At 45.1% G+C, this 26,983-nt stretch overlaps 1 protein-coding gene across 1 annotated transcript in view; it reads left to right on the top strand.

Moving 5' to 3' along the window:
- LOC147706821 (ATP-binding cassette sub-family C member 10-like) overlaps positions 1 to 26,983 on the top strand; it is a 1,330,844-nt gene that overhangs the window by 793,217 nt on the left and 510,644 nt on the right. Inside the window, 1 exon segment of the mRNA XM_086925587.1 lies at positions 13,690 to 13,876. Coding sequence (XP_086781713.1) covers positions 13,690 to 13,876 — 187 coding nt within the window.

The raw sequence follows: 26,983 nt of genomic DNA, 5'->3' as shown, positions 1-26,983 counted from the left end.
AATCCCATTCCATCCATGATGTTTAAATTCAAGACAGCCCACAGAAAGACTAGGCCCCATGCACCACTCACTACCCCTGGTCAAGGCCCCAACAACAGGTCAAAAATCGAAAAACACAAAATTTTACACAAAAAAAAATCGAAAAACACAGAAAAATCAGCACAATCCCAATTCATCTATGGCCTCCATGATGTTTAAATTCAAGACAACCCACAGAAATACTAGGCCCATGCAAGACTCACTACCCCTGGCATAAATAAAGGTTGAAAAGTAGGCAAAATGGTTGGAGGCCTAACAACAAAGCCTGCATTCAAAATGGCCACTTGCCTGCCAGCACATGGCCAGTGCCTGTAGCTGCACTCAAAATGGCCACCAGCCACATGGCATGTCCCTCCCCATGAACACCCCCAAAAATCGAAAAACACTGCAAAATCAGCACAATCCCATTCCATCCATGATGTTTAAATTCAAGACAGCCCACAGAAAGACTAGGCCCCATGCACCACTCACTACCCCTGGTCAAGGCCCCAACAACAGGTCAAAAATCGAAAAACACAAAATTTTACACAAAAAAAAATCGAAAAACACAGAAAAATCAGCACAATCCCAATTCATCTATGGCCTCCATGATGTTTAAATTCAAGACAACCCACAGAAATACTAGGCCCATGCAAGACTCACTACCCCTGGCATAAATAAAGGTTGAAAAGTAGGCAAAATGGTTGGAGGCCTAACAACAAAGCCTGCATTCAAAATGGCCACTTGCCTGCCAGCACATGGCCAGTGCCTGTAGCTGCACTCAAAATGGCCACCAGCCACATGGCATGTCCCTCCCCATGAACACCCCCAAAAATCGAAAAACACTGCAAAATCAGCACAATCCCATTCCATCCATGATGTTTAAATTCAAGACAGCCCACAGAAAGACTAGGCCCCATGCACCACTCACTACCCCTGGTCAAGGCCCCAACAACAGGTCAAAAATCGAAAAACACAAAATTGTACAAAAAAAAAAATCGAAAAACACAGAAAAATCAGCACAATCCCAATTCATCTATGGCCTCCATGATGTTTAAATTCAAGACAACCCACAGAAATACTAGGCCCATGCAAGACTCACTACCCCTGGCATAAATAAAGGTTGAAAAGTAGGCAAAATGGTTGGAGGCCTAACAACAAAGCCTGCATTCAAAATGGCCACTTGCCTGCCAGCACATGGCAAGTGCCTGTAGCTGCACTCAAAATGGCCACCAGCCACATGGCATGTCCCTCCCCATGAACACCCCCAAAAATCGAAAAACACTGCAAAATCAGCACAATCCCATTCCATCCATGATGTTTAAATTCAAGACAGCCCACAGAAAGACTAGGCCCCATGCACCACTCACTACCCCTGGTCAAGGCCCCAACAACAGGTCAAAAATCGAAAAACACAAAATTTTACAAAAAAAAAAAATCGAAAAACACAGAAAAATCAGCACAATCCCAATTCATCTATGGCCTCCATGATGTTTAAATTCAAGACAACCCACAGAAATACTAGGCCCATGCAAGACTCACTACCCCTGGCATAAATAAAGGTTGAAAAGTAGGCAAAATGGTTGGAGGCCTAACAACAAAGCCTGCATTTAAAATGGCCACTTGCCTGCCAGCACATGGCCAGTGCCTGTAGCTGCACTCAAAATGGCCACCAGCCACATGGCATGTCCCTCCCCATGAACACCCCCAAAAATCGAAAAACACTGCAAAATCAGCACAATCCCATTCCATCCATGATGTTTAAATTCAAGACAGCCCACAGAAAGACTAGGCCCCATGCACCACTCACTACCCCTGGTCAAGGCCCCAACAACAGGTCAAAAATCGAAAAACACAAAATTTTACAAAAAAAAAAAATCGAAAAACACAGAAAAATCAGCACAATCCCAATTCATCTATGGCCTCCATGATGTTTAAATTCAAGACAACCCACAGAAAGAATCAGTCCACCCACCACTGAGTACCCCTGGGAAAAGGCCCCAAAACAGCAAAAAAATCGAAAATCCCAAAATTTTAGTTGCAGCAACTGTAATGCCCCAAACAAACTTACTTGTAAAATTTCTAATCCAACAGTGATCCAAAGAAAGTCAAAAAGGCCTCAAATCCAAAGATCCAGCAGCATCCACAAAAGGTAATCCTTCCAGGTCCACATCCGAATGAAAAGTGACCAGGAGATGGACAAAGCACTGGGAGGAGCCTGCTGAACAGGAACAGGAAGTTGAAGACTATGGGGCACTTCCTTCCTCCCACCCCCCTGCCCCCCTCCCCAAAATGGACTCCTCGCTAAAAAAGTGCAGGCAAATGTCAAACTAAGGAGTTATTCACATAAAAATCATCATTTCTAGAAGGTTTATGCTGCTTGCTGGTGGATTTCTTGTGCAGAATTGCAAATTTATATTTTCGCGCGCCGCATCTCAAATCTCGCAATTTGCGAAGTACCGCGAGACGTGATCTCGCCGTACTCGCGTTGACAAACTCTCGCTGGCAAGCCGCGATGACGTAATCGCGCTCGCCAATTCCCGCGGGATCACACAGCAAGATCCAAAATGGCGCAGCACTCGCAAACTATCGAAAAAAACAACTCGGCAAACGATGATAAACGCCGCGCGCCGCAAAAATTGTATCACCAACGCCGCGCGCCGCCAAAAAAATCCGCTGCGTGCGAATTTGCGGATTTTGCGGGAAATCCGCAAATCTCGCGGATTGCGGATTTCCCGAAAATCCGCAAAATCCGCGAGCGGAACGGATTTTCCGCCCACGCTTACCGCCCACGCCTTAGAGAGGAGGTTTTCAGCCTCTGCCGAAAGGCCTGGGACATCCCATCGCCTCTGGTAATCCTCCATGCCACAATGTTCTGCAGAACTAGAGGATGAGGCACCACGTCGGGATGTGGCAGAAGGTGGAGTGGGATTGGAGAATCCCAGGAAAGTTCCAGAAGAACTGGAAACCATACCTGAGATCTCCACGGGGGAGACAGGACTACCAGCTCTGCTCTCTGGCGCCGGGCGTGGGCCGTCACTCGGGTCAGCATCACAAAAGGGGGAGACGCGTACCCCGACCCTGGGCTCCAATTTTGGAGAAAGGCCTCTATGGGCATCTCTAAGGGGTCTGGCCTCCAACTGTTAAACCGTGGCAGTTAGTGATCGAGCTTTGAGGCAAAGAGGTTGTTGGAGAAATGCCCCCAAAGGGCGTTCAATGTCTGAAAAACATTGAAGTCCAGCTCCCACAGCCTGGAATCTTGGAAGTTGCGAGGTTATAAATCCGCCACCAAATTCTCTCAGCCCGGAAGGTATTCCACTGTCACCGATACATAACGGTCTAGGTAGTATTCCCAAAAGCTTGCCGCTAGATCGGACAGGGCTTTGGATTTTGAGCCGCCCATATCTTTGATGTAGCGGACTGCCGAGGTGTTGTCCATCTTGAGGAGGACCGAATATTGGATGGACTCCCTGGTCCAACAACGCACCTTAAAATTACCTGCCAGTAGTTCCAGACAGTTGATATGTAATTTGCGTTCATCTGGAGACAACAATCCTCCGGTAGAAAAATTGCAGCAACTGGCTCTCCAACTCAGATTGCTGGCGTTGGATTCAATAATTAAATCTGGAGCAGACCCGAAAATAGCATGACCGTTCCTGGCCTCCATCTGTTGGAGCCACCAGTGGATCTCCTCTTTGTCTTCCTCCGACAGAGACACTTTGTGGGAGTAAGGGCATCCCTTCCGAAGGAGCAGAGCTTTTAGACATTGCAACGTATGATAATGCAGGGGCCTTGGAAAAATCGCCTGGATAGAGGCAGAGAGAAGAACCACTAGCCTCGCCAAGTCTCTGAGAAAAAGTTGCTCTCTGGTCAGAGCTCAACGCCACTTGTGGCAATTCCTTGCGACTTTCCTGGGAGGGAGGCGGAGTGTGGAAGACCTTGGGTCTATCACGAAACCCAGAAATGCCAGAGTCTGTGATAGGGAGAGGATGGACTTTGCCTCGTTGATGACAAACCCTAGACCCTGGAGGAGGTCCACTGTCATCTGAAGATGACGAGGAAGCTGGGCAAGCGTCCATAAGAAGAAGATCGGCGAGGTACACAATCATACAAATGCCCGAGCTCTCAGCCACTCCACCGCCGACTTGAGGGCCTTGGTAAAACACCAAGGGGCCGAGGACAGGCCGAACGGGAGGGAGGCAAACTCGGAAATTCTGACCTCACCAAAGGAACTGGAGGAACCACCGGTGGAGACGAAAAATAGGAACTACCAGGTAAGCATCCTTTAAATCGAGGCGGACCATCCAGTTGGCCGGATCCAGCACATCCCTTAGAAGATGGGTGCATTCCATCTTGAAGTAGCGGTAAACTAACCACTCGTTGAATTCGCTTAGGTTTATGACAGGGCGTTTGCCCCCATCTGGCTTGTCCACTAAGAACAGGTTGCTGGCAAAGCCCTGTGAGAACAGGTCCGTTGGCACTATAGCTCCTTTGAAAAGGAGAGAGGAAACCTCTTTGTCTACAAGAGCTGAATCCAGAAGGGAAAACTGGATGGGACGGGGTCTGTGGCGCTGATAGTGAAGGCCCAGGTACTCCATGTGGAAGCCCTGGATAGACTGTGGCACACACTGGTCCCCCATGACAGAAGTCCAAGCCTGGACAACATTCCCCAGCTTCCCCCTACTTTAAAGAGAGAAGAAGGGAGAACACTCACCGTTGGAAGAGGATGCAGCTCCTCAATAGCCTCGTCCCTTGCCACGCTTGCCTTTCGTGGGGTAAAAGTTGTCAAAGCGGCACTGGTCCTGATAGTGACCTCTATTGGAGCTTTGGCCGCTCCGGTTGGTGGTTGGGACCACGGCCGGTCGAGCGGCCCCTGCCTCAACCGGCCCCGCGGAAAACCCGGGGGAAGACTTTCTTGATGGTGGACTGTGCCTTGTCCAGAGAAGTGAATCTGTTGACAAATTTGCCCAACTCTTTCGCAAAGGGGTCGCCAAACAATCCCCCTTGGGCTACCGCTCCAGCCTCCGAATCTGCAAGATCCCCTAGTTTGGGGTCCACCTTGATAAGTAGAGAGCGACGGTGCTCAGTCGAAATGGCACAGTTGGCATTGCCAAGGAATACTATCGCTCTCTGAACCCATCCTGAAAGGGAGTCAGGAGAAATACCTGAGCCTGATGACTTGGCTTCCTCTGCCACGTCCAGTATTTTTGTTAATGGGCCAAGGACATTGGGAAGATTGTCCTGACAGCATTGCCAGGAACTATAATCACCTTCTTGGGTCACACCTGAATTTTGGCATCAAGTTCGCCGTGCGGGCGTAAATCTCTGGCATGAGGCCTACCTTGCCATCCAAAGACAGGCGGGGGCATTCAGCTCGAAGGCAGTTATGCGCCTCCTTCTCTAGAGGCTGCCTAATGCGCAAGGCTACATACTCTGCCACCTTATCCGGTGGGGCCCAATCGGAAGATCTTGAATGAATGACGTAATTGGGATCAAACATATCAGAAACGTCTGAGTAGAGACGGAAGGTGTGGAGGGACCTGGGCCGTCGCCTGTATCCCATGCGTCCAGAGGAACCGAAAGGGGGGCCAAAAGTGGAAGACTCTGGTGGGTAGCCAGGAAAACTTTTTTAAGCCTTTCTGAAGGCTGTGGCGTCCATTCCCACTTCCCTAGGGCGTTTGGCGGGCGGGGAAGAGAGGTCCGGCACCACAATGGACGGAATCACCGAAGGAGGAGGAGTCACAGGCAGGGCTGCTAGGCATGCTAGTGCTTGATCAATTTTTTCCATTAACCTGTTTTCAAGGGGGGGTGGGGGCATACCTTCTCCCACCGCGTTATAAATGGACGCATCCATCATGGAACTCATCGTCCCATTGGAGGTCGGTCAGTTCTCCCCTTGTTGGGAGACATTGTCGTAACCAAATTCCACGATGACAAAAGTATAGATGAGCTATTAGCAATTAGTAGGTCCTGGGCATCAGAATGGGCTGGGGAAGCGCCCGTTTTATGAGAGGCTGGGTGTCAGCCGGTTGAGGGGCGAGCAAACTCGCAATTTACGCAATGAGGAGAGAAAACCCTCTGGGCACGTGCGCCTGTGACAGAAAAAAATACAAGCATTCCAACCAAAAACCTCTTGCCTGTGACCAAGTGCCACTGCCCACTGAGTGTGAAAACGCCAAATACAGACCCCCAGGGGGCGTACAACAGAGATGATTCAGACTCCACCTGAAGTGTGGAGCGTGGAAAAATGCATGTGTGATTCGAGACCGTTCGCTGCAAATATATACCATACGGCGTTCTCTTCAGGCCACGAATCCCACTTCTACGGCGCGCCGCACAAGCCCTTCAGGGTTTAAATGCATGCGCCATGTGGCAACTCCTCACGCACCCCCTAACGGCCGGAGGAGTTCAGGCGCACCAGACGAGCCGCGTAGGGGCAAAAGCGCCCCTGCGGCTCCCACAGGGAGACGTGGCACTCGTCTCAAGAGGCAAACAGCAGGCAGTAAAAAGAGAAACCTCGCACTTCTGAATACAAAGCCACAAGTGACGGAAAACACTGCCGAACTGGGCGACCTTGCCGGAGAAACTAATTAGAAAAAACAATACCAATTAAGGCAAACAGCACGACAGAGCATAAGGCAACATTACAGCGCGCTTTTAGCGCAACGTTCTAACAAACTGTATGCAATAAGGCAATCAGCATGACCAAAACACAGAGTAATGAAGGAACACTTATCTCGGCTGCACAGCAGTGAAGAAAAAAGAGGAAGAAGGGCCAGTGGGGGCCAGTGAGGGCAGATTATCTGGAGCCTGGAGGACCCCAATGGGTGCACCCAGAACTGTTCTAATTGGACTTTTTGTTTCGACTACAGATTTCCCCAGGGTTGATGGGAAATGTAGCCTTGTTTGTTTTGAATGACTGCATATGAATAAAGTGTAGCAAGAAGGCATACTCCTCGCCTCCAGTCCTGACATAGAATTCCCAGCCATGTCAATAATGGTGCCATATTGTTTTACCCTGAAAGTAACATGGGGATTGAGATTAACAAAAATGTTCATTCAGACACGATGTGGGGATATTAGGACTGTATGTCCCAGCCCATGTCTTTTTGGGCAAAATAAGAAGCTTGTTAAGAATTGGGTGATAATGAGACATCTGCCAAAATTCATCAGCTACACTGCAGCCCACGTTTCACATTAACTGCCTCGCAGAGGTGTGGCGCAGCATCCAGGGCGGCTGACTCCAGAACATGGGGATCACGGTTAGATCCCCGGTGGCAGCTCAGCCCAGCACCTTGTCACTCTCTGCAATAGTTCGCTTTATCTCCCTGATAGGCCCCAATGCCTTGACACCCTCAGGGGTGATTATTTTGCGCTTTACAAATACCAAGTTATTTACTTGCTATTTGTAGTGCAAGATATGACAGTATTCCTGACTGTGGAGCCACTGCCGGCTCTGCTGTCAGGAGAACCCTTGTAGCAGCGTAACCACCAGTAGAAATGGCACGTAAGCCCAATTTTATCTAGGTTTTCCTCAAACTCCAGACTTTTTTTCCTGTCTGGGACGCTCAAGTACATAGACAAGAAACATTTAAAAATGTCGTCTAAGCTTTTGGAAAATATTTCTCAACTTTTCTGGGTGTATTAGTTTTAAATGTTTAGAGGACATACACTGTTTTAGTGGGGTCTCTCTTTGGAAAATATAAAAATTATTGATTCGTCTGCCGTAAAATTGTGGATGGCCATCACTGTTTTCTCATCACTGAAGCAAAAGCCTTCATTGAGGCAGGAAGTCACTTAGCTTAGTGAGTCCACCATAGTCTTAAAGAGGAGATAAGTGCCTCAGCACCCCTTCTAGAAGTTTCAACAAATGTTCTTATTCAATAGATGGTGAGTGCTGTCATTCTGCTAGGAGGAGTGATGACAAGTATGATCTCTAAAGATGGGACATATCCTAGGGGAAGCTTAAGACGACGGAAGGCATATGATCAGAGACCACTGAACGGTAGGAGGGAATGAATTGCAGATAGCTGGACACAACAGTAACATTTAGCCTTTCTCTAGCTTGCCGAAGGTATGGGCAACTCCCTCTAGCCACTTTGTCCTTGGACGATTACCACATATCTGATAAGGACAGGTGTCTGCAGAATAGTGTCAAAGAATCCAGAAGAAAAAAACACAATGGCAAAAAAACAGGTCAAGTTCTTGTTATGCAGGAATCTGAATCAAGCCGAAGGAAACCAATACAAGTGAAGGAATTCAAAGAAAGATTTCTGGTGAAAGGCAGATGAAGATGCAGCAAGCAGTGGCAAGTAAGGAAAAGCTGGAGAGTGCCCCCTCGACTAAAGCAGAGTACTGTGTATTTCACAGAAATGAGAACAAAGGGGTGAATGACAGACCAACACATTCCATGACTGCATTGCAAAGTAGCTAATTGATGATATGGACACCTTTTAAAGAAAGAAACAGGGAGCTGCAAGAAAGGTTGAGGAGTGTTGGAAGTACGAACATCTTGGAAAGTTCGATTCTCTAACGAGTTGTGTCTAGACTACTGTCTTGGAATGGTCGCAGGCACCGGGAAGAATACCTGGGATAAAATGCAGTTGTTGGTGGAGCATGAGATATCAACACAAAAAGATGATAATGGTTGGAATGTTGAAAATTGTCAAACATTCACCCCCAGTCACAGATCTGGGTTTAATCCATCGTTATTTTGCTCGCCACGTCATTCCAGTTTAGACCCAACGAATCTCTGACAGATTATCGACGGACAAAATATCGACCTACAGCAACATCGACGCTGGAATATCGAAGGCAAGTATATCGACACCCTATCTACAACATGGTAAGTACAAAAATATCGAAACTAAAATATCGATGTTAAAAATATCGTAATTAAAAATATCCTTTTTTTCTGTAAAAGAAAATAAGTTAAATAAAGTCAATAATACTTATAAATAAATTAAACATATTTAAAAATATTTAATACATTTTAAAATTAATAAATAATACATATTTAATTATAAAACTTTAATTAAAAATCAACATGCAATATATATTATATACTTACTTAATTAAAAAAAGTATTAAATATTTTAATTAATTATTAATTAATAACAAATACCATAAATTACAAATACATCTACACACATAAAATAATATAATACATACAAATATGTACTTATATTTATTAAATTAAAAAAATTAAATATACTTTCAATATTTTAAAAGTTAATCAAATACAACATTATCTAAAATAAGACAAAAATATTGAATACATAAATAAATAAAAATACTATTTAAAGTCCCAAAAAAACTACATTAATTAAAACATTGGATAGCGTAGAATGTAAAATTACTGTTCCCACTCCAGAAAATTAAACAGTAGGGAAAGCATTAAATAGCATAGGGGTAATAATTACTATTCCCACTCCAGAAAGTGCAAAACTAGGGAAAGCGTTGGATAGTGTAGAGGTAAAAATTACTATTTCCACTCCAGAGAGTGCAACAGTAGGGAAAGCGTTGGATAGCGGGTGGGTAAAAATTACTATTCCCACTCCAGTGAGTGCAACAGTAGGGAAAGCATTGGATAGCGTAAGGGTAAAAATTACTATTCCAATTCCAGTGAGTGCAACAGTAGGGAAAGCGTTGGATAGCGTAAGGGTAAAACTTACTATTCCAACTCCAGAGGGTGCAACAGTATAGAAAGCGTTGGATAGCGTAAGGGTAACAATTACTATTCCAACTCCAAAGGGTGCAACAGTAGGGAAAGCGTTGGATAGCGTAGGGATAAAAATAACTATTCCAACTCCAGAGGGTGTAACAGTAGAGAAAGCGTTGGATAGCGTAGGGGTTAAAATTACTATTCCAACTCCAGGGGGTACAACAGTAGGGAAAGCGTTGAATAGCGTAGAGGTAAAAATCACTATTCCCACTCCAGTGAGTGCAACAGTAGGAAAAGCGTTGGATAGCGTAAGGGTAAAACTTACTATTCCAACTCCAGAGGGTGCAACAGTAGGGAAAGCATTTGATAGCGTAAAGGTAAAAATTACTATTCCAACTCCAGAGGGTGCAACAGTAGGGAAAGCGTTGGATAGCGCAGGGGAAAAAATTACTATTCCAACTCCAAAGGGTGCAACAGTAGGGAAAGCGTTTGATAGCGTAGAATTTAAATTTAACGTACTTATAAATAGTTGTTATATTTAAAGTAATGTATAATTACATTTTTAAATAAATCTACATCATTTACAAATAATTAATAACTATTAAAAGCAATTAATTAACAATAAATTATCAACAAATACCAATAAATATTAATTATTAAATATTACTTACCAAATAATAAATATTAAAGAATTAAATAAATTTCATTACATAAAAATATGATTTAAAATTAATTCACAATTAAAAATTATTAAACAATATACCAAATAATACTTTTTTTTATAAAATATTGATTAACAATTAATTACAAATATTGTCCACTTAATAAGAAAAAATTAAATATTAAAATATTAATTCCAATTAACACAAGTATTTACCTATTAAAAAATGAATTACCAATTAAAAAATTATTTCTCAATTACAAACATGAATTGCCAATTAAACAAATTAGTTAACAATTAAACACATTAATTACCAATTAAAAATATAAATTATCAATTAACATAATTGCTAATTAATAATTATTTTAAAATAAATAATTTATCCGTAACAAAAAAATTATAAATCAATGATTAATTACAATTAAATTACTTACCACCCAATTCCCCTATAAACCCACAACCCACTACAGAAATAGAAACAAAATGAATAAAAAATATCTTATAATTCCTATAAATTATTAATTGAATTAGTATATTTAAATGACTTCCCACCCTATTCCTCTATAAACACACAACCCGCTCCAGTACTAAAACATAAAATGTAATTAAAAATAACATTAAATATCAATTAAATTATTTTTTTATCAATTAAAAATAAATTGCCAATTAATAATTAATGTATCAATTAATATAATTAATTGCCAATTAATATTTAATTAATCAATTAAAATAATTAATTGCCAATTAATATTCAATTAAAAAAATATGTATCCATAAAAATAAAAAAATGCATTAATTAATTACAATTAAATTACTTCCCACACAATTCCCCTATCAACCCACAACCCGCTACAGAAGTAAAAATATACATTAATTATAATAAATTTTTAATTCCTAAAAATTAATAATTAATATTGTATATTTAAATTACTTCCCACCCTATTCCCCTATAAACCCACAACCCGCTCCGGTACTAAAACATTAGATTTACTTAAAAATAACATTATTAATGTATAAAAATAATACACATATATATTTAAATAATTAAAATACTTAACAAAAACATATTACACATACATAATTAAAACATAAAAATAATACAAATATCGATATTAGTAACATCGAAATTAGTTACATCGATATATATGCTATCGATATTACTAACTTCGATATTACTTACATCGATATAAATGAATTTGATATTACTTACCTTTGGGTCGATATTGTGTCCAACGATATTCTTGATATCGAAATTCTGTACCTTTGATATTTGCAACACGATATTTGTGTAGGTCGACAATTAGGACTCAATATTTTGACTTTGTACCGGACCCAGCCATATGCAAATCAGCCTTGACCCTGTTCTCTTAAGGGAACAGGTCCTCCCTGGATTGAAAAACAAGCATTCTAGGACCGGTTTCGGGCCATCACCACTTATCAACCAAGCTAGCTTGAAACCGGCGGTGTGGCAAGCACAGGACCCACGTCTGGGCATACCCCTCCCAATTAGGGTGAAAATTGAACACAAAATGATGCAACACAAAAAGATGATGAATGGAATGTTGAACATTGTCAAACATTGACCCCCCAGTAACAGATTTGGGTTTATTCCATCATTATTCTGCTTGCCATGCCATACCAGTTTGGACTCAGCCATATGCAAATCAGCCTTGAACTTGTTCCCCATGGGAACAGTCCAGCCCAAACTGCCGGGCCAGGTCCTCCCTGGACTGGAAAACAAGCTTCCTGGGACCGGTTTCGGGACATCACCCCTCATAAGCCATGCTCGCTTGAAACCAGTGGTGTAGGGAGCACAGGCCCCAAGTCTGGGCATGCCCTTCCCACTTAGGGTGAAAATGCAACACAAAAAGATGATGGACGGAATGTTGAACATTGTCAAACATTCACTCCCAGTCACAGATCTGGGTTTGATCCATCGTTATTTTGCTTGCCACGCCATTCCAGTTTGGCCCCAATTTTATGCAAATCAGCCTTGACCCAGTTTCCAATGGGAACAGTCTAGCCCGAACTGCCAGGCCAGGTCCTCCTTGGACCGGAAAACAAGCAACCTGGGACCGGTTTTGAAGCTAATTAACAATGAAGGATTCAACCTAGATCTGTGACTGGGGGTGAGTGTCTGAAAAGTTTCAGCTCTCCATCCATCATCTCTTTGTGTTTGCTTTGTTTGCCCTATGTTGGTAGGGTATGCCCAGACGTGGGTCCCTTGCTCACTTTGCCACTGGATTTAAGCTAGCCTGGCTGATGAGGGGTGTTAACCGGAAACCGGTCTAGGGATGCTTGTTTCTGGCCCATGGAAGACCTGACTTGGCAGTTCTGGCTGGCCTCTTCCTATGTGGAACAGGATCAAGACTGATTTGCATATGGTTTGGTCTGAAATGGGGAGGTGAAGTGAGCTAAAGAACGATGATGGATTCACCTAGATCTGTGACTGTGGGTGAGTGTCTGAAAAGTTTCAGCTCTCCGTCTATCATCTCCTTGTGTTTGGAGCATGATATTGCGCCATCCACGTTTAGTTCCTGCTCCAGACTAAAGAGGTGCTCCGTCCTTACTGCCTGCACCGTCCACCTTTTTTTTACTTTTAGCTAGTTGTTAGAGCTCCAGCAGGACATTTTGGTGTCCCGAGTGCATTCCCAGGGTGTTCATGCACCAAAGGCAAAGAATGCCATGGCACGTATTTAACCCGTTAACCGCAGCGGTAATTCCGCCGCGGTGCGGGCGTTTCCGATCGCGGGTGGAATGCCGTCGGCCAATGGCCGATGGCAGCACTGGGGAGATAGCGTTGCCGTCGGCCATTGGCCGACGGCAGCGCTTAAGGGGTTAAAAGACTTTTAATGGACTTAATGCATATTTTACTATCAAGACCCCTAAAAAACCACCACCTCCCTTCCCCCAGATAGGCTTGTTCATTGGTATACAATCTTCCAAAATATGCTGTTAAAATGTAAAAATAGAGTATTTCATATGTGTTTCTAGTTGAAGGCATTGCTTGTACTGCTTTTTTCAATATGTTTGGTATAATGTATATTTACGTTACCCATTAAGTTATATTTTTTTAACACAAATTATCACCTACCGCCTCCTAAACCATGTGTCCATCCTTTCTGAATTATACTCCATGTTTTCCAGACACGCAGCACATGAAACAGAGACCAATGTTATTATTATCATTTCACAAACAGCTTTGTCTATTTGTTTTAATGTACTCTATAGGACAATCATCTGACAGTAATGCACCAAAATATAAGGAGCAGTATCTGCCTTCTGCAGCCACCTATGAGTATTGAATTAGAAGTTTCATATTGTTTAACTCTTTCTGATTCACCAGACACTCCACCGCCATCACTCCTGCACAGCCTATCATCTCCGAGGATCTCAAGTTCTACCTCACCGTTTATGGATGCATTGCAACAGCCAACTCTATTCTAACACTTATCCGTGCCTTCATATACGCTTATGGCACAGTCCGTGCTTCGTTAGTCATCCATGACAGGATGCTTCAAAGGGTTCTGAAGGTAACTGACTGTAGGGTCTGTATCACTTCATGCTGTTTACCATAATCTTATTGTAATGCTTGCAGGTCGTAGGCTGTAATTGGCCTGATGTTCGTGCAACTCTGCACGGAATAATTTGTAAACAAATTTCATTTTATCTATTGGTGTCCCTGCATACCCTCATGCAACATTCTTGAAATCACTATTCCAAGGCAATAATAATACAAGTTCTTCCCCATCCCCATCCCCCTCAGTTGCCAAATGAACATATTACCTACCTTTGAAAGCGCTTTATCTGGCAGAGACCTTAGTTGCAGATTCCTCACTTTAGAATATCCCGGGGCATCAGACTGATTCCGGAAGAGTTTTTAGCAGTACACCTGCATGCCGGTAAGTGTAGTCATTCGGCTCCACGTCTGTGTCAACGTCTGCACACGAAGTGAAATGCGTCATACCTATATTGGCTCATCCCCCTAAGCGCTGACGTCAATTACTTTCGTGACTTTCCAAGCCTAAAGCGCGGCACCACAATGAGAACTGACCACTCCTATGGAAAAACTAAGGCACTGAGAAGGGAGTCCCTGATATTACAATAGGCTTGCATACTGAAGAGGATTGGTGAGGAATCTGTGGTTTGATAGAGTCTCTACCAGATAACTAATTTTTCGAAGGTAAGTCACTCGTTCAACTGATAGAAACTTTTAGCCATAGATTCCTTATCTTAGAATAGATATCCAAGCAATGCCTTACCTGAAGGTGGGTCTGCAAAGCCAATTCTGAATCAAAAAGTTCATTTATGCAAGGCCTTCCCCTTCTTAGCACCTGTATATGCCACATAGAGTTGATCGCCCACCCGGAAGTCTTTTGTACAGTTTAGATGGAACAAATTTATTTTGGATCCAGCTGGTGGAGTCTCTCCACTTCTTTAGTTGGATGAAGCAGAACAAAGTAGGTAGGCAGGGGGGATGTTTTGCCCTACATGGAAGGGAGTCACAACCTTTGTAAGGAAGAAGGCATGTGTCTGTAGGACCAACTTGTTTGAGTAGAAGGTGGTGTATGGAGGGTGTGCTGAGAATGCCTGTAATGCGCTGACCCTCCTGGCTGATGTTATTGCCACTAGGAAGACAGTTATGATGGTCAAGAGACTAAGAGGACATTTGTACAGCGGTTAGGAAAGGGAGAGTGGTTTGCCCTTGACCCTATAGGGGTTCATCAGCCACCACGACATTTGTAGTTCCCTTTGAGATCTGGACCATCTCAGAGAGATTCCGTCCACTGAGACTTCAGGTCCCACTGCAGAGCTCGCATATGCCAATGGGCATGATCCTCAAGCAGGATGCAGGGAGAAATAGTGTTTGAAACGCAGACAGAACTACGCAGTGCCATTACAATGCTGGCACTAAAATGAACGTGTCGTTACTACGCATTCCTCTACAATGCAAGTCGTTACAGTGACTTGCTTTATGGAATGCATTGTTGGACTTTAAATCCAACACCTTCCCTACTGTTGCACAGACTGGAGTTGGAATAGTAAAATAAATTATTCCAGCGCTTCCCTAAGGCAAGTCGTTGTAACGACTTGCGTTGTAATGGAATGCGTGGTAACTGCATGTTTTTTGTATTGCCCGTGTTGTAAAGGCATGCGTTGGAAAAGCATGCATGAATATGCTATACATCCGATGCAGGAGGTCATGAGACCCAACAACCTTAGTGTCTAGCACCGAAATCCAGGATAGAGGCTGAAACATCTGTATCATAGCCGGAATATACTGGACTCGACACTTGGGAGGATAAGCCAGAAACTGCACAATGTCCAGAACAGCTCCGACGAAAGAGAGGGTCTGAGAGGGAGTCAGATGTGACTTCGGCACATTGATAGTGAACACCAGCGAGTGCAGAAGGTTTGCTGTAGTCTGAAGGTGGGAGTTCACTGTCTGGGGCGAGTCTGACTTCAATAGCCAATCATTGAGGCAGGGAAAGACTGGAACCCCCAACCTCTGCAGATGAGTGCAACCACCGCCATCACTTTTTTGAACTCCCACAGGGTGTTGGTAAGGCCAAGGGGAGCACAGCAAAACCGAAAGTACTCTTGGCCTATGAATCTCAGAAAACATCGGCGGGCATGATTGTCGGAATGTGGAAATATGTGTCCTGTAAATCTAATGTTACCATCCAGTCTCCCGGGTCCAGGGCAGACAGAACTAGCATGAGCGTCTTGAATTTCTAAATTTCAAGACAAATCTGAGAGGTTAGAGGTTTAGAATAAGACAAAGGCCTCCGTCCTTCTTGGGCACCAGAAAATAGTGATAATAGCAACCACAACCTTCTTCCGATGCTGGCATCTTTTCAATAGTTTCCTAGGCCAAGAGAGCCAATACTTCCTGACTAGGCAAGGACAGGTGGTCTTCTGTCAGCCGGTCATAAGTGCGTGGCGTGGATAGATGAGGAAGTCACAAAGGGGATGGAGTAGCACCTTTGAACTATTTGCAAAACCCTACAGTCTGATTTTATTTACCGCCAGTGGTATAGGTGATGGTGTATCCTATCTCCCACTGGATGCCCATTCTCCCCTTTTCTAAATCATTATGGTCGTAGGGCAAACTAAAGGTGTTTGGAGGCTTTGGCTGCCACAGGGGTGGTGGACCATCCCAACATGTGGCTGCCTGTCCCACGTGGTTTATGGAATTCACATCCTTGGTTACGAAAAGTGTGGGAAGCCTGTTGACTGTGGTGGCTGGGAGGGTATGAACGTGGCTGAGCCCCCTTAAGTTGCCATGATACGGGTTGAAGGGGGCTGTGGGTGATGAAGGGCCATAGGCAAGCCCAAGGACGTGGCTGTAGCTGTGCTGTTTTTAAAGCGCTCCATCGCTGAGTCTGCGTTCTCTCCTAAAAGGGGAGAGCCATCAAAGGGCATGTCCATATGGGATGCTTGGCATAGGGGCGACTGACAATAAAATTGCTCTATCCAGCAACAGTTGTGTCAAGTCCACATCGTATGGTGCACTTGGTTGCATTTGCAATAGCTTGGGAGAATATGGGTCGGGCCTCCTTCAGAAACCATGGGTAGCACTTGTGCAACCGAATCCCAGATTGTATAGGAATATAGGCTCGAAAGTCTTTCAGTGTTCACCAACCACAGTACAAGGCTGGCGGAAATAAACATTCTCTTTCCGAAGGTGTCCAGCCTTTTGGATTCCTTTTCCAGGGAGTGGTAGAGAACACGCCGGGGTTGATCCTATAATTGGAGACTTGGCCCACCAAGCTGTCCAGGCTGGGTTGTTGGGTATGGAAACTGAGATCCCCAGTAGCAGGGCGAGGGCGGTGGGCAATTTTCCTATGCATAGTAGCCCCTGTGCAAGGCTTGGACCAGGCCCTGAGTAGGAGTCCAGTAAGGGCTTCATTAAAAGACTTCAGAGGGGATAATTCATGGCTGAAGCTCCTGTATCAAAACCTGTGACTGCCACTAAAGACAGCTGAAGATCCAGCAAGACAGCAGCCACTCTATGCACCAACATAGCGAAATAGCTACAGCCACTGTAGGAGGAGAGACCAAGCCAGTGTCAAGTGAAGTGTCGAGCCCTCCACCAGATCGTCATACCAGTTGTTCTCCTCATCTAAGGGATGCTGGTAATCATAAGGGTCCTCAGACCACTCCTATTCTTCTCCCACTCCAAGCCAATCAAGAGAAAAAGGCACTGGCTATGTTCTGGAGAGCATGGTCCCAGTCGGCGCCGGAACCTATGTCGGGCGACGCCCATCCAGCTCCCCTGTAGGAGTCAGGAATGAAGATGGGGATGGTGCTGCCGTGGGTCATCTGCACTGGAGCAGGTGCCAAAGATGGGCTCGGTCTCCCTGGCCGCTCCAGTCTGGATCCAGCAAGGGATCCATGGGACCCAGCAGGTGCAGGGGGTGAACCTGCTGGCGAGGGTCAAGTAGGTGCCTTTCCTGAACCCATGGGGCTTGAAGGCACTTCAGAGAGGCTGGCCACCCAAATATGAGGTGCATTGCCTCATAAAACTCTTTGAATTGGGCAGGTGTTGCTTCAGCTCTCGATAAATCAGGGAAGCACAGAGCAGATCCTGACTCAGGCTCTGCTGATGCTCCTGTGCCTTGTTGGAAGACTTCTACAGTCACAGTGAAATCAAATTCAACTTCTTAGATTTTTTATTTGTGTGGGACTTACCTGATGACTTGGAGTGTTACAGCAACCGCCGGGAGCGGCTCTACGAAGGATCCCGGGACATTCCGATTAACAAGACCAACTCATCGGGCAGGCCATGTATTGGACACCATATTTTCCAATATCTCAGATTTAAGAGTAGATCCCCCGCTAGGGGTAGACTGGACAGATCACTCAGTACTAGGCTTTTTTTGGCCCCCCTGAATCCGTACGGTCATCCGCAACCCCGCAGAGAACCTCGTAGAGTCTGGAAAAAGGTAACAGCCTCTGCCTTTAGCAGGATCTATTCCCCCTGCATTGCTGAACTATAATGACTGTGATCTGGCCTTAGAACAATTTGAGGCCTCTATAACAGAGGGCCACGACATGATTGCACCTCTGAGGGTGGTAAATATCCAGGTTAGAGCAGCCCCTGCTCCGTGGTATACAGCCACACTAAGAAAGGAGAAGGCCTAATGTAGAATAAAAGAAAGAAAATTGAGAAAATCCCAATCCGCGTCAGATGAACTATGCTATCGAGAGGCCCACAGAACTTATTTAAATAGCTGCAATGCAGCTAGGAGAACCCATCTAGGCTGCCATATTATGTAAGCCTAGGACTCATCGAGGGAGCTCTTTACCATCTTGAGAGAGTTCACAAATCCACGTGCAAATGATCCTCTTCCGCCAGCCACACAGGAGCTGTGTGATCGTTTACCGAGCTATTTTTCTAATTAGATCAATATAATTGATCTCTCATTTGGGCTGGAAGAGGAACCCACAAGAGAAACCCCCTTGAGGTGATCCCCAGCTCACCGACCCTAGAATAGTTCCCATCATCACGGAGGAACAGGTGTCCGTTCTACTGTCTCAGGCTAAATCGGGTTTGGCCTTAGACCCAGTACCACCCTCGGTCATGACTGAGCTAGCTCCGATCTTAGGGGACACCCTGGCAGATATCTGCAATATCTCACTAGCAACAGCAACCTTTCCACTACATTGGCTTCTGGTCAGGAAATGAGCCATCTTCAAGTTGCTATGCTTGGTCTTCAAGTCCCTGCATGGAACGGGATCGGTCTATCTGACTAACAAAGTTGAGCGGTATCAACCTGGATGTCAACTCAGATCTAGTCATCACAGCTTGATCTGCAGCCGAAGAATAAGGAAAGTTAAAATGGGTGGTCACACCTTTTCTTATCTGGCACCCAAACATTGGAATGACCTCCCCGACCAAATTCGTGCATGCCCTAATCTGTCTCAATTCAAAAAAATGCTTAAGACCTGGCTATTTTAAGATCATACATTGCATGAGGTCTTTCTTTCTCAGGCGCCGAGAGATCCCCTTGGGGATGATTTGTGCGCCGTATAAATGACTCTAATAATAATAATTCCGCGATCTTGAGCGTTGCAGTCTTTCGATGTCAGGCGGCAAGGAGCTTGAGGGATTGCTCCCTCAGCGCCTTAGGGTGCATGACGCAGCTGTCCTCAGATGCCTTGGAGTCGTGGTCACACTTCAAGCACCACAAACAAACCAGATAGGGTCTGTCACAGACATCTGCCTGTGACAGGACATGCTCCGCATGGCTTGAAACCAGCTGGTGTCATGGAAGACATCCTCACACCAGGAGAGAAAACTCTCAAAAGGAGTCGAGAAAAAGTTGCAAAAAAGCAAGTAAAAAATGACTTAGAGTAGCTCAACCCTGTTTGGCACTATCTGATGCAGAAAGGAAAGAACTGACGCCAGCGCACTGAGGTAATGCCTACATAGGTGCTATATATGTGACTTCCAGAATGGACGATGGCGACATGGAGCCGAACGACGCTGCCTACTGGCAGGCAGGGGTACTCCGAAAAAATCTTTCAGATCCGGTTTGACACCAGGGGATGTACTAAGGTAAAGAATATGTGTCTAGAAGTCTATATCGGATACAATTTTTTAAATCTGTGCTGCTGTGGATCCAAGGTGCTGATAAAAAAAAAAGATGCCCCCTCTCTTAAGTTTAAAAGAAATTATATTTCCCAACTATGATGTACCTGTGACCGTTGTTTTTGTTGTTGTGAATGTTGACGTTTTTTAAACTGTATTTCCTAAATGTAACCTGTAACCTTTGAGAGAGGGTGTTTGGGTACTGTATAGGTCAGTGAGTGGCTATATGGGTCTCTGAGTGCGTGTGTGAGTGTCTGTATGGGTCAGCGAGTGGCTCTGTTAAGAGGCTGTATGGGTGAGCGAATGGATGTTTAAGTGGCTGTATGGGTGAGTAAGTGGGTGTGTGAGTTGGTCTGTGAGTGGGTTTGAGAGTCTGATTGGGTCTATGAGTCGGTGCATAAGTCTGAGTAGGTCTGCGAGTGGATGTTATAGAGTATGAGTGGTTTCTGTAAATGGGTGCATGAGTATCTGAGTGGGTCTGTGAGTGGGTGCATGAGTATCAGAGTGGGTGTGTGAATGACTGTGAGAGTGTTTTAAGGGTTCTGTGAGTGGCTGCATAAGTGCCTGAGTGGGGTTGTGAGTGGGTGTGAGAATGTCTGAGTGCATCTGAGTGGGTCAATGAATGTCTGAGTGGGTCTATGAGTGTGTGTGAGAGTGACTGAGTAGGTCTAAGAGTGGGTGTGTGGGTCTCTGAGCTGGTCTATCAGTGTCTGAGTGAGTCTGTCAGTGGTTCTGTGAGTGCCTTAGTATGTAAGTGGGTGTCTAAGTATCTATATGCACCTGTGTGGGTATGTAGGTAGCAGTGTGAGTGACTGGCCCACAACAGAAGCCCACCCGACCCTTTATCTAAAAAGAGTCCACAGTTTTGCACAAAATATCTACTCATGTAGAGTACTTTCTTCTGGTTAATTTGAAACTGCAACCTTGTTGGGTAAATATCCAGTGCGTATTCTACTCTACATCTATGTAATGGACCACGAGGAAATGTTTCCAGTGACCTTGAGCATGTTTTGGCAATGTGATTGTTCCTTGTATGTCTTTATCGAGAAATCTGTGATAACATGAATCCTCCTATAGAGAAGACAACGAGATTACAAAGAGGTAAATCTCCACCAAACAAGGGTACTTACTCTTAGCTACATCAAGCAAATGCTTCTTTGTTTAGTGGAGATGTTCTCGTATTCCATGGTATGAAGAATGTGTCCCCAAAATCGGCGGGAAATGTGCTTGGGGGCCTTTTGGTAAGCTGTCCATCATCCTGTCAAAATGCAGGAATACATTTACATACTACTAAGGTGGATGGGGATGCCCAGCCAATTATTAGAAGGGCAGGGAGGCTGCGCTTCTTTCCTCTTTCCTTATGGACCAGTCACAAATAGTAAAACCGGATCAAATCTACTCTGATGCCACTCACCCATTTTGCAGAGTCCCACAGTGCTCCTCATTGAGCCTAATTCTGTTTAACATCTATGTTGCCCCTCTGGCCAAGGTCAGTAGATTTTTGGGGCTGAAGGCTCTCGCCTATGCGGATGATACACAAATTGTTGTGTCAATCACCAATAGCAAAGAGGCGTCTGCAACATATTTTTAAAATTGCATGCAGGCAGTCGCCTCCAGGATGGTAATAAGGATGTCATTTGAGATGTCATCAGTGATGTCATCAGTGATGTCACTGACCATGTCATGAATGATATAATATGTGACATCATCAGCAGTGGATTGCGGGCGCGTGGGAATTTCAATGGTTTTGTATGAGTAAAATGTCCAGCTAACTATAACTGGTGTGAAACCTATGGTTTTTTCAGTGAATTTCAATGGTTTTTTAAATGCTAATTCCTCACTATAACGATTGTGAAACCTCTGTTTTTTTCACTGAATTATATATATATATATATACTTTTTTATTAAAAAATGTCAACACTAAAAAACTATTCACATGTAATAGATATCACCTTCTTCAACAATGTGTCATTCACAATCAACGCACCGGTTACTGCGGGGGGAGAGGAGGAATTAAAAGTCAAAACTCTACCGTAGCTATCAACAGGTGAAAGTGTTTGCAAAAACGAAAAATATGCATACAGCCTGTCCACAGTAGAAAGAAAGATGCAGACCAAAAAGAAATTATCATGCCACGAATAACACTGTTGCCTTACTGCTTATTTTGAGTAACAGTTATTTGAGGAGGCTAGAGGATTTACAGGCAAAGTATGAAACTTGTTGGGGATTACCAGGGAAACAGTCATGGCGAAATACCACTGCTTTCCCCTGATGGGATCCTTGACATGACTGCAGGCTGGGAGCAGGAGCTCAGTTCATCTGACCATCTCTGCACATATAATGACTAAAGTCAATTTTGTGGCCACAGGCTCTTTCCAAAGAGTCCGCGGGGGCACATGGGCATTTCACAGGCAAACCACTCATGGTGCTTGTCACAATTACTGCATTAGTGCATCAGTTCATGGTATTTAGACAAAACATTGGAGAAAAAGTATTGTGTGAATAAAATAACGTGTCAAAAATATAGAGGACAAAAATATTGTGTAGGTAAGTTTCTAAAGGCAAGCCGAATTTAACAATATATAACTCCACATCCATGTACCTTGACGATATATATCACAATGGTACATAGATGTGGAGTTAATTATAGTAAATCTATACTTACCTTCTCAATATTTTGGTCCTCGCTATTTTTGACACAATATACCATGCACACAACATTTCTGTTTTCCGATATTCTGCCAGTGATCCCCAGTCTATTGCCATGGCACAGTCACTGATGGAAAGGCAATGTGTGGCAAGTGAATTGTATAATATTGCCTACTTCCTCTGTACCGGCTGTCCTGCGATCGGCAGCGACGTGGGAGGGGTAGGTGCCTAGAGGCTTTTCTCTAGCAACTAACGAGGCTCTCCTCGCTGGTTGCTGGCCCCACCAGGTCAGCCGAGGTGGCCTATTCCAAGGGACTAGCGGTTCCTGATAGGTCCCCAAGGAATACATTAATTCTGCGACAACGTACAGGTCGTATCGCCGATCTCTCTGAAATCAGAGGGACCGTTAGCAATTTATGAGCTTTATAGGTCCTGATGAATTGCCGTCTGGGCAAGAAACATGTTGACCAACTTCACACTAAGGGTAGAATAAGGATTGATCAGATTACCCATCACTCCTTAATACCCCTTATTCCCTTTTAACAAAGCAGTGAGCCACACTATTAAAATTGCTTAATGGACTCGACTGACTTTTTTTAGAATTCACACTCACGCTCACAATTGCACTTTCTTTAGGCCCCTTACATTCACACACCCGTTGGCAGGAAAAAAAGATCTCCACCAAAGTGTAGCCCTCCCGGGTTACCCGACGGGCATTGCACCGCCAGCCTGCCGTAGGAGCAGGATGCCAATGATGACGCTGGACGGTCACCGGATGGGATGACAGTGGTTGTCCAACCGGTTACTTGTGTGAGGTATCCTAAACTTTCCGACAAGGGTTCACACCATGCACTTGCGTGTTCTTAACTAGTGAGAGAAATGTCAGTCTGAGCCACTTCTTTGGCCCCTTTGGGAACTCTGCACAATTTTTTGTTTACTACTTCCTCTGTGTGTCAAGTGTGCTTGATTGCTACATTAGGGATACTTTCAAAATCTCAGAAGTGTTTCCTTCTTTCTTTAATTTCCTACCTATTTAATATGCCTATTTACCAGATTTCCCCATCTCAGGGACGAGTTTTCCGTCTACTGTGACAAGCATGATATAGCAGACAGAAAGTAGGCCATTCCTGAGCTATCGAAAAAGTACCAAACAATCCACCTCTACCCTGCTTCTCATTTTACTCCAGTTAATTCCCCCAAATGACTGAGGATCCAAAAAAGAGGGCCCTCGGTTTCTCCCAGGAAGCACTGGAGATTATTGAAAAAGGGTTCCTTCAGGGTTCTCCTCAGCTTTAAAGGGACCTGACACCCAGTTGAGCAATGTAGGCCATACTAAGATCTGTCTGGCCATCACCACATGCTCCAGTGTAGGATGCGTTCACACCTGAAGTGCTGGGATGTGCTGGGAGGACCTCCAACACTGGGCAGGATTAAGGCGCAAGATGTGCTTGAGGAATACTCCCAGTCCCACACAGAATATTCCTGTCTCTCCACACTTCACCACAATTCTGAAAACAGTACATTTGAAGCCCTACATCCAGCAGCAAGATGGTAAGTCATACAGTATTAAATGTGATTTTTTCCTGTGCTTTAAACCTTTTGTAGTGTCATGTCTAATGTTTATTTTTTTTGTTTATGTCCATATTGTGAGTATTTTAGGTTACCATGTAGGATGTGACTGTAAATATTCCTTACCAAAAATATGTATTTGGCCTGAAAATAGTTAGCTTTTAAAATGGTATTTAATATACAGTATAGCACAATATGTTGGCATACATGATTTTTGTTATTTGCTTTGTATCTTGCAGGTAAGCCAATCATGCTGTGTGGCACAATTGATCAGATTCATCATCAGCTTAATGTACATGTTTATTACATTGCCACAGTAAATCGTGGAAAGGCAAAGTGTGGGAAGGGGAGTTTGTGCCATTGTCCACTTTCCTTGTGTGTTTAGGTTTAAATCTTTTTATTGGAAAACAGTGCAGCAAGATACATGGTTCACAAGCATTACATAGGTCAGCGCCCATTGGGCTCGGTAGAAGGATCAAAAGGGGCCAAGGGGCCAAGGGGCCCTAGCAGTGTTAGCAAAGCCCGACCTGTCTGGAGAAAGGTAGCTGTAAACACATCAATTCCAGTAACTTCCCAAGGAAAACTCCCCCACCCTCTGGCCCCTTCCCCTCCCCCCTCGATTCCCTCCCCCTCCCTCCCCCTGTCCAGTGCTCAAGTCTTTCCTCAGAAGGTTGTTTTTCCGAGTCGGTGAGATCAAGTCAATATCGTGAGTCTCACGGATCTGTGGCCGCTGGCGCGGTAAGGCGCAGTAGTCTGAGATAGCGTGGGCATATAATTTCTGTGAATTCGGTAAGCAGCAGAGACCGGAATGACTGCCAGAGTTCTTCAAATTGGTCTCGATCCCCGGCTAGGGTGAGGGATAGCTTCTCCATGCCCAAAACGTGCCTCAGCCGGTGGAGCCAAACAGTGGTAGAGGGGACCATGGCTGTGCGCCAGTGTATGAGAATGTTTTGCAGCGCTGACCCCAATGCAATGGCTATTTGACGCCCTCTGCGAGAACGCAGAGGATACGTCAACGCAATAGGGAGTCCCAACAGGACGTATGTGGGAAAGCGTGGTATGTTAGTTTTTAAATGGGTGTCCACTTCATCAAGTATGTGCGTCCAATAGGATTGGAGGTGAGGGCATTCCCATAGCAAGTGTACTAGGTTACCAATTTGGTTGCAGCCTCTCCAGCAGCGCTTATCCTTGGAGTGGTCCATCTCATGCAACCGTTCCGGAGTGTAGTACCAGTACGTGGAGATTTTCGTGAAGGTTTCAGTGAGCCCCATGTGGTACGCAGAATGACGTGCCCTGTAGGAGATCCCTTCCCACTCTTTGTGACTGAGAGCCCTGCCCAGCTCCCTCTCCCAGCGCTCCCGGCCCAGATTGTGAACATGTGTGGGTGGTGTTTGGATCATCTTGTAAATGTCAGAGATAAGTTTGGCATTGGAGGTGCGCGATACCAGCCACCACTCATATGGTGTGATGCGTCTGTCCCCAGTCTCCCGCACCTGCGGCTGGAGCGCCCAGTGCCTCATCTGGAGGTAGCGCATGCGTTTGGTCTCAGGAAAGCTGTATTCCTGCTTGAAGAGTGGAAAGGGGAGCACTGCGTCTGGACCGTATACGTGATATAAGAACCGGCAGCCCGCCGGGCGCCAATGCGCAAAAGCTCCCTTCTCCATACCTGAGGTAAAGTCTGGGTTGTCCACCAGTGGCGTCAGCGGGGAAGGAAAGTTAGTCAGCTCCTGAGAGCTGTTGGTTGAATCCCAGACTTCCAACGGGACCAGAGTTATGTGAGAAACGTAAAGGTTTGCTGGTCTATGTGGCTTCGGGAGAAAGGGGACTTCTTGTAGAGGACGCCCCGCCACCGCCTGGTCCTGGAAAAGCCAGTGTTTCCCAGACTCCCACCGGCTCCACTCGACCAGGTAAGGAAGTTGCGCCGCCTGATAATATTTATGCAGATCTGGGATGCCTAGCCCTCCGGCCTCTGGTGCCATCATGGCGATCGCCCTCTTCATTCGTGGCTTCCGACCTGGCCAGATAAACTGGGTTAAGTCCGCCTGTGTCTGTCTAATCCATCCGGTGGGTGGCCGTAGTGGCAAGGCTCAGAAGAGATAGAGGGCATGTGGCAAGATGGTCATTTTGAACCAGGCTATTCTTCCCAACCAGGAGAGAGGGAGATGTTTCCAGCGGCTCAGTTCCTCTCGGATCCGTTTGCAGAGGGTAGCGTAGTTCGCCGTCGTCATTCCGGCGAGCGTCGGGGCCAACTGAATCCCTAAATAGGGGACGGTATCAGTAGCCCACTGAATGGGGAGGAGACCCTGTAGGAATGCCTTGGTGGAGGCAGAGAGAGACAAGTCCAATGCTGTGGATTTGTCCACGGTCATTTTCAATCCCGCCACCGCCGCGAAGGCGTCGAGCTCGGTGATGCAGGCCGGCAGAGCGGTGCGCGGATGCTCTAGGGAGATCTGACTGACTGGCATAAAGACTGATGGTATGCACGTCGCCGCCAAACTTTACGCCGGTGGCCTCCTGATTTTGTCGTATTCTTTGAGCGAGTGGCTCCATGTATAAGGCGAAGAGCAGGGGCGACAACGGGCACCCCTGCCTCATCCTTCTTTCAATCTCAAAATTGGTCGAGCTATAGCCATTAACTCGCACTACTGCGGTATTACGATTGTAGCAGTTAATTTCCTCTGCATGAGAAAGAAGACTGTTCAATAAGTACTTTTTATTGAAAACGCCCGTCTCTCTATTTCTCTGCACCTCTGGTGAAACGAAGCATGCACGATTGACTGAGTGAAATATCTATCTATTGTTTCCGCGACTCTAGAGATACATT

This window comes from Lissotriton vulgaris, chromosome 6, assembly GCF_964263255.1.
Source record: "Lissotriton vulgaris chromosome 6, aLisVul1.2, whole genome shotgun sequence".
Lineage (NCBI taxonomy): Eukaryota > Metazoa > Chordata > Amphibia > Caudata > Salamandridae > Lissotriton > Lissotriton vulgaris.
Note: the sequence above shows the minus strand (reverse complement) of the source record. Positions and strands in the feature narration are given on the sequence as shown.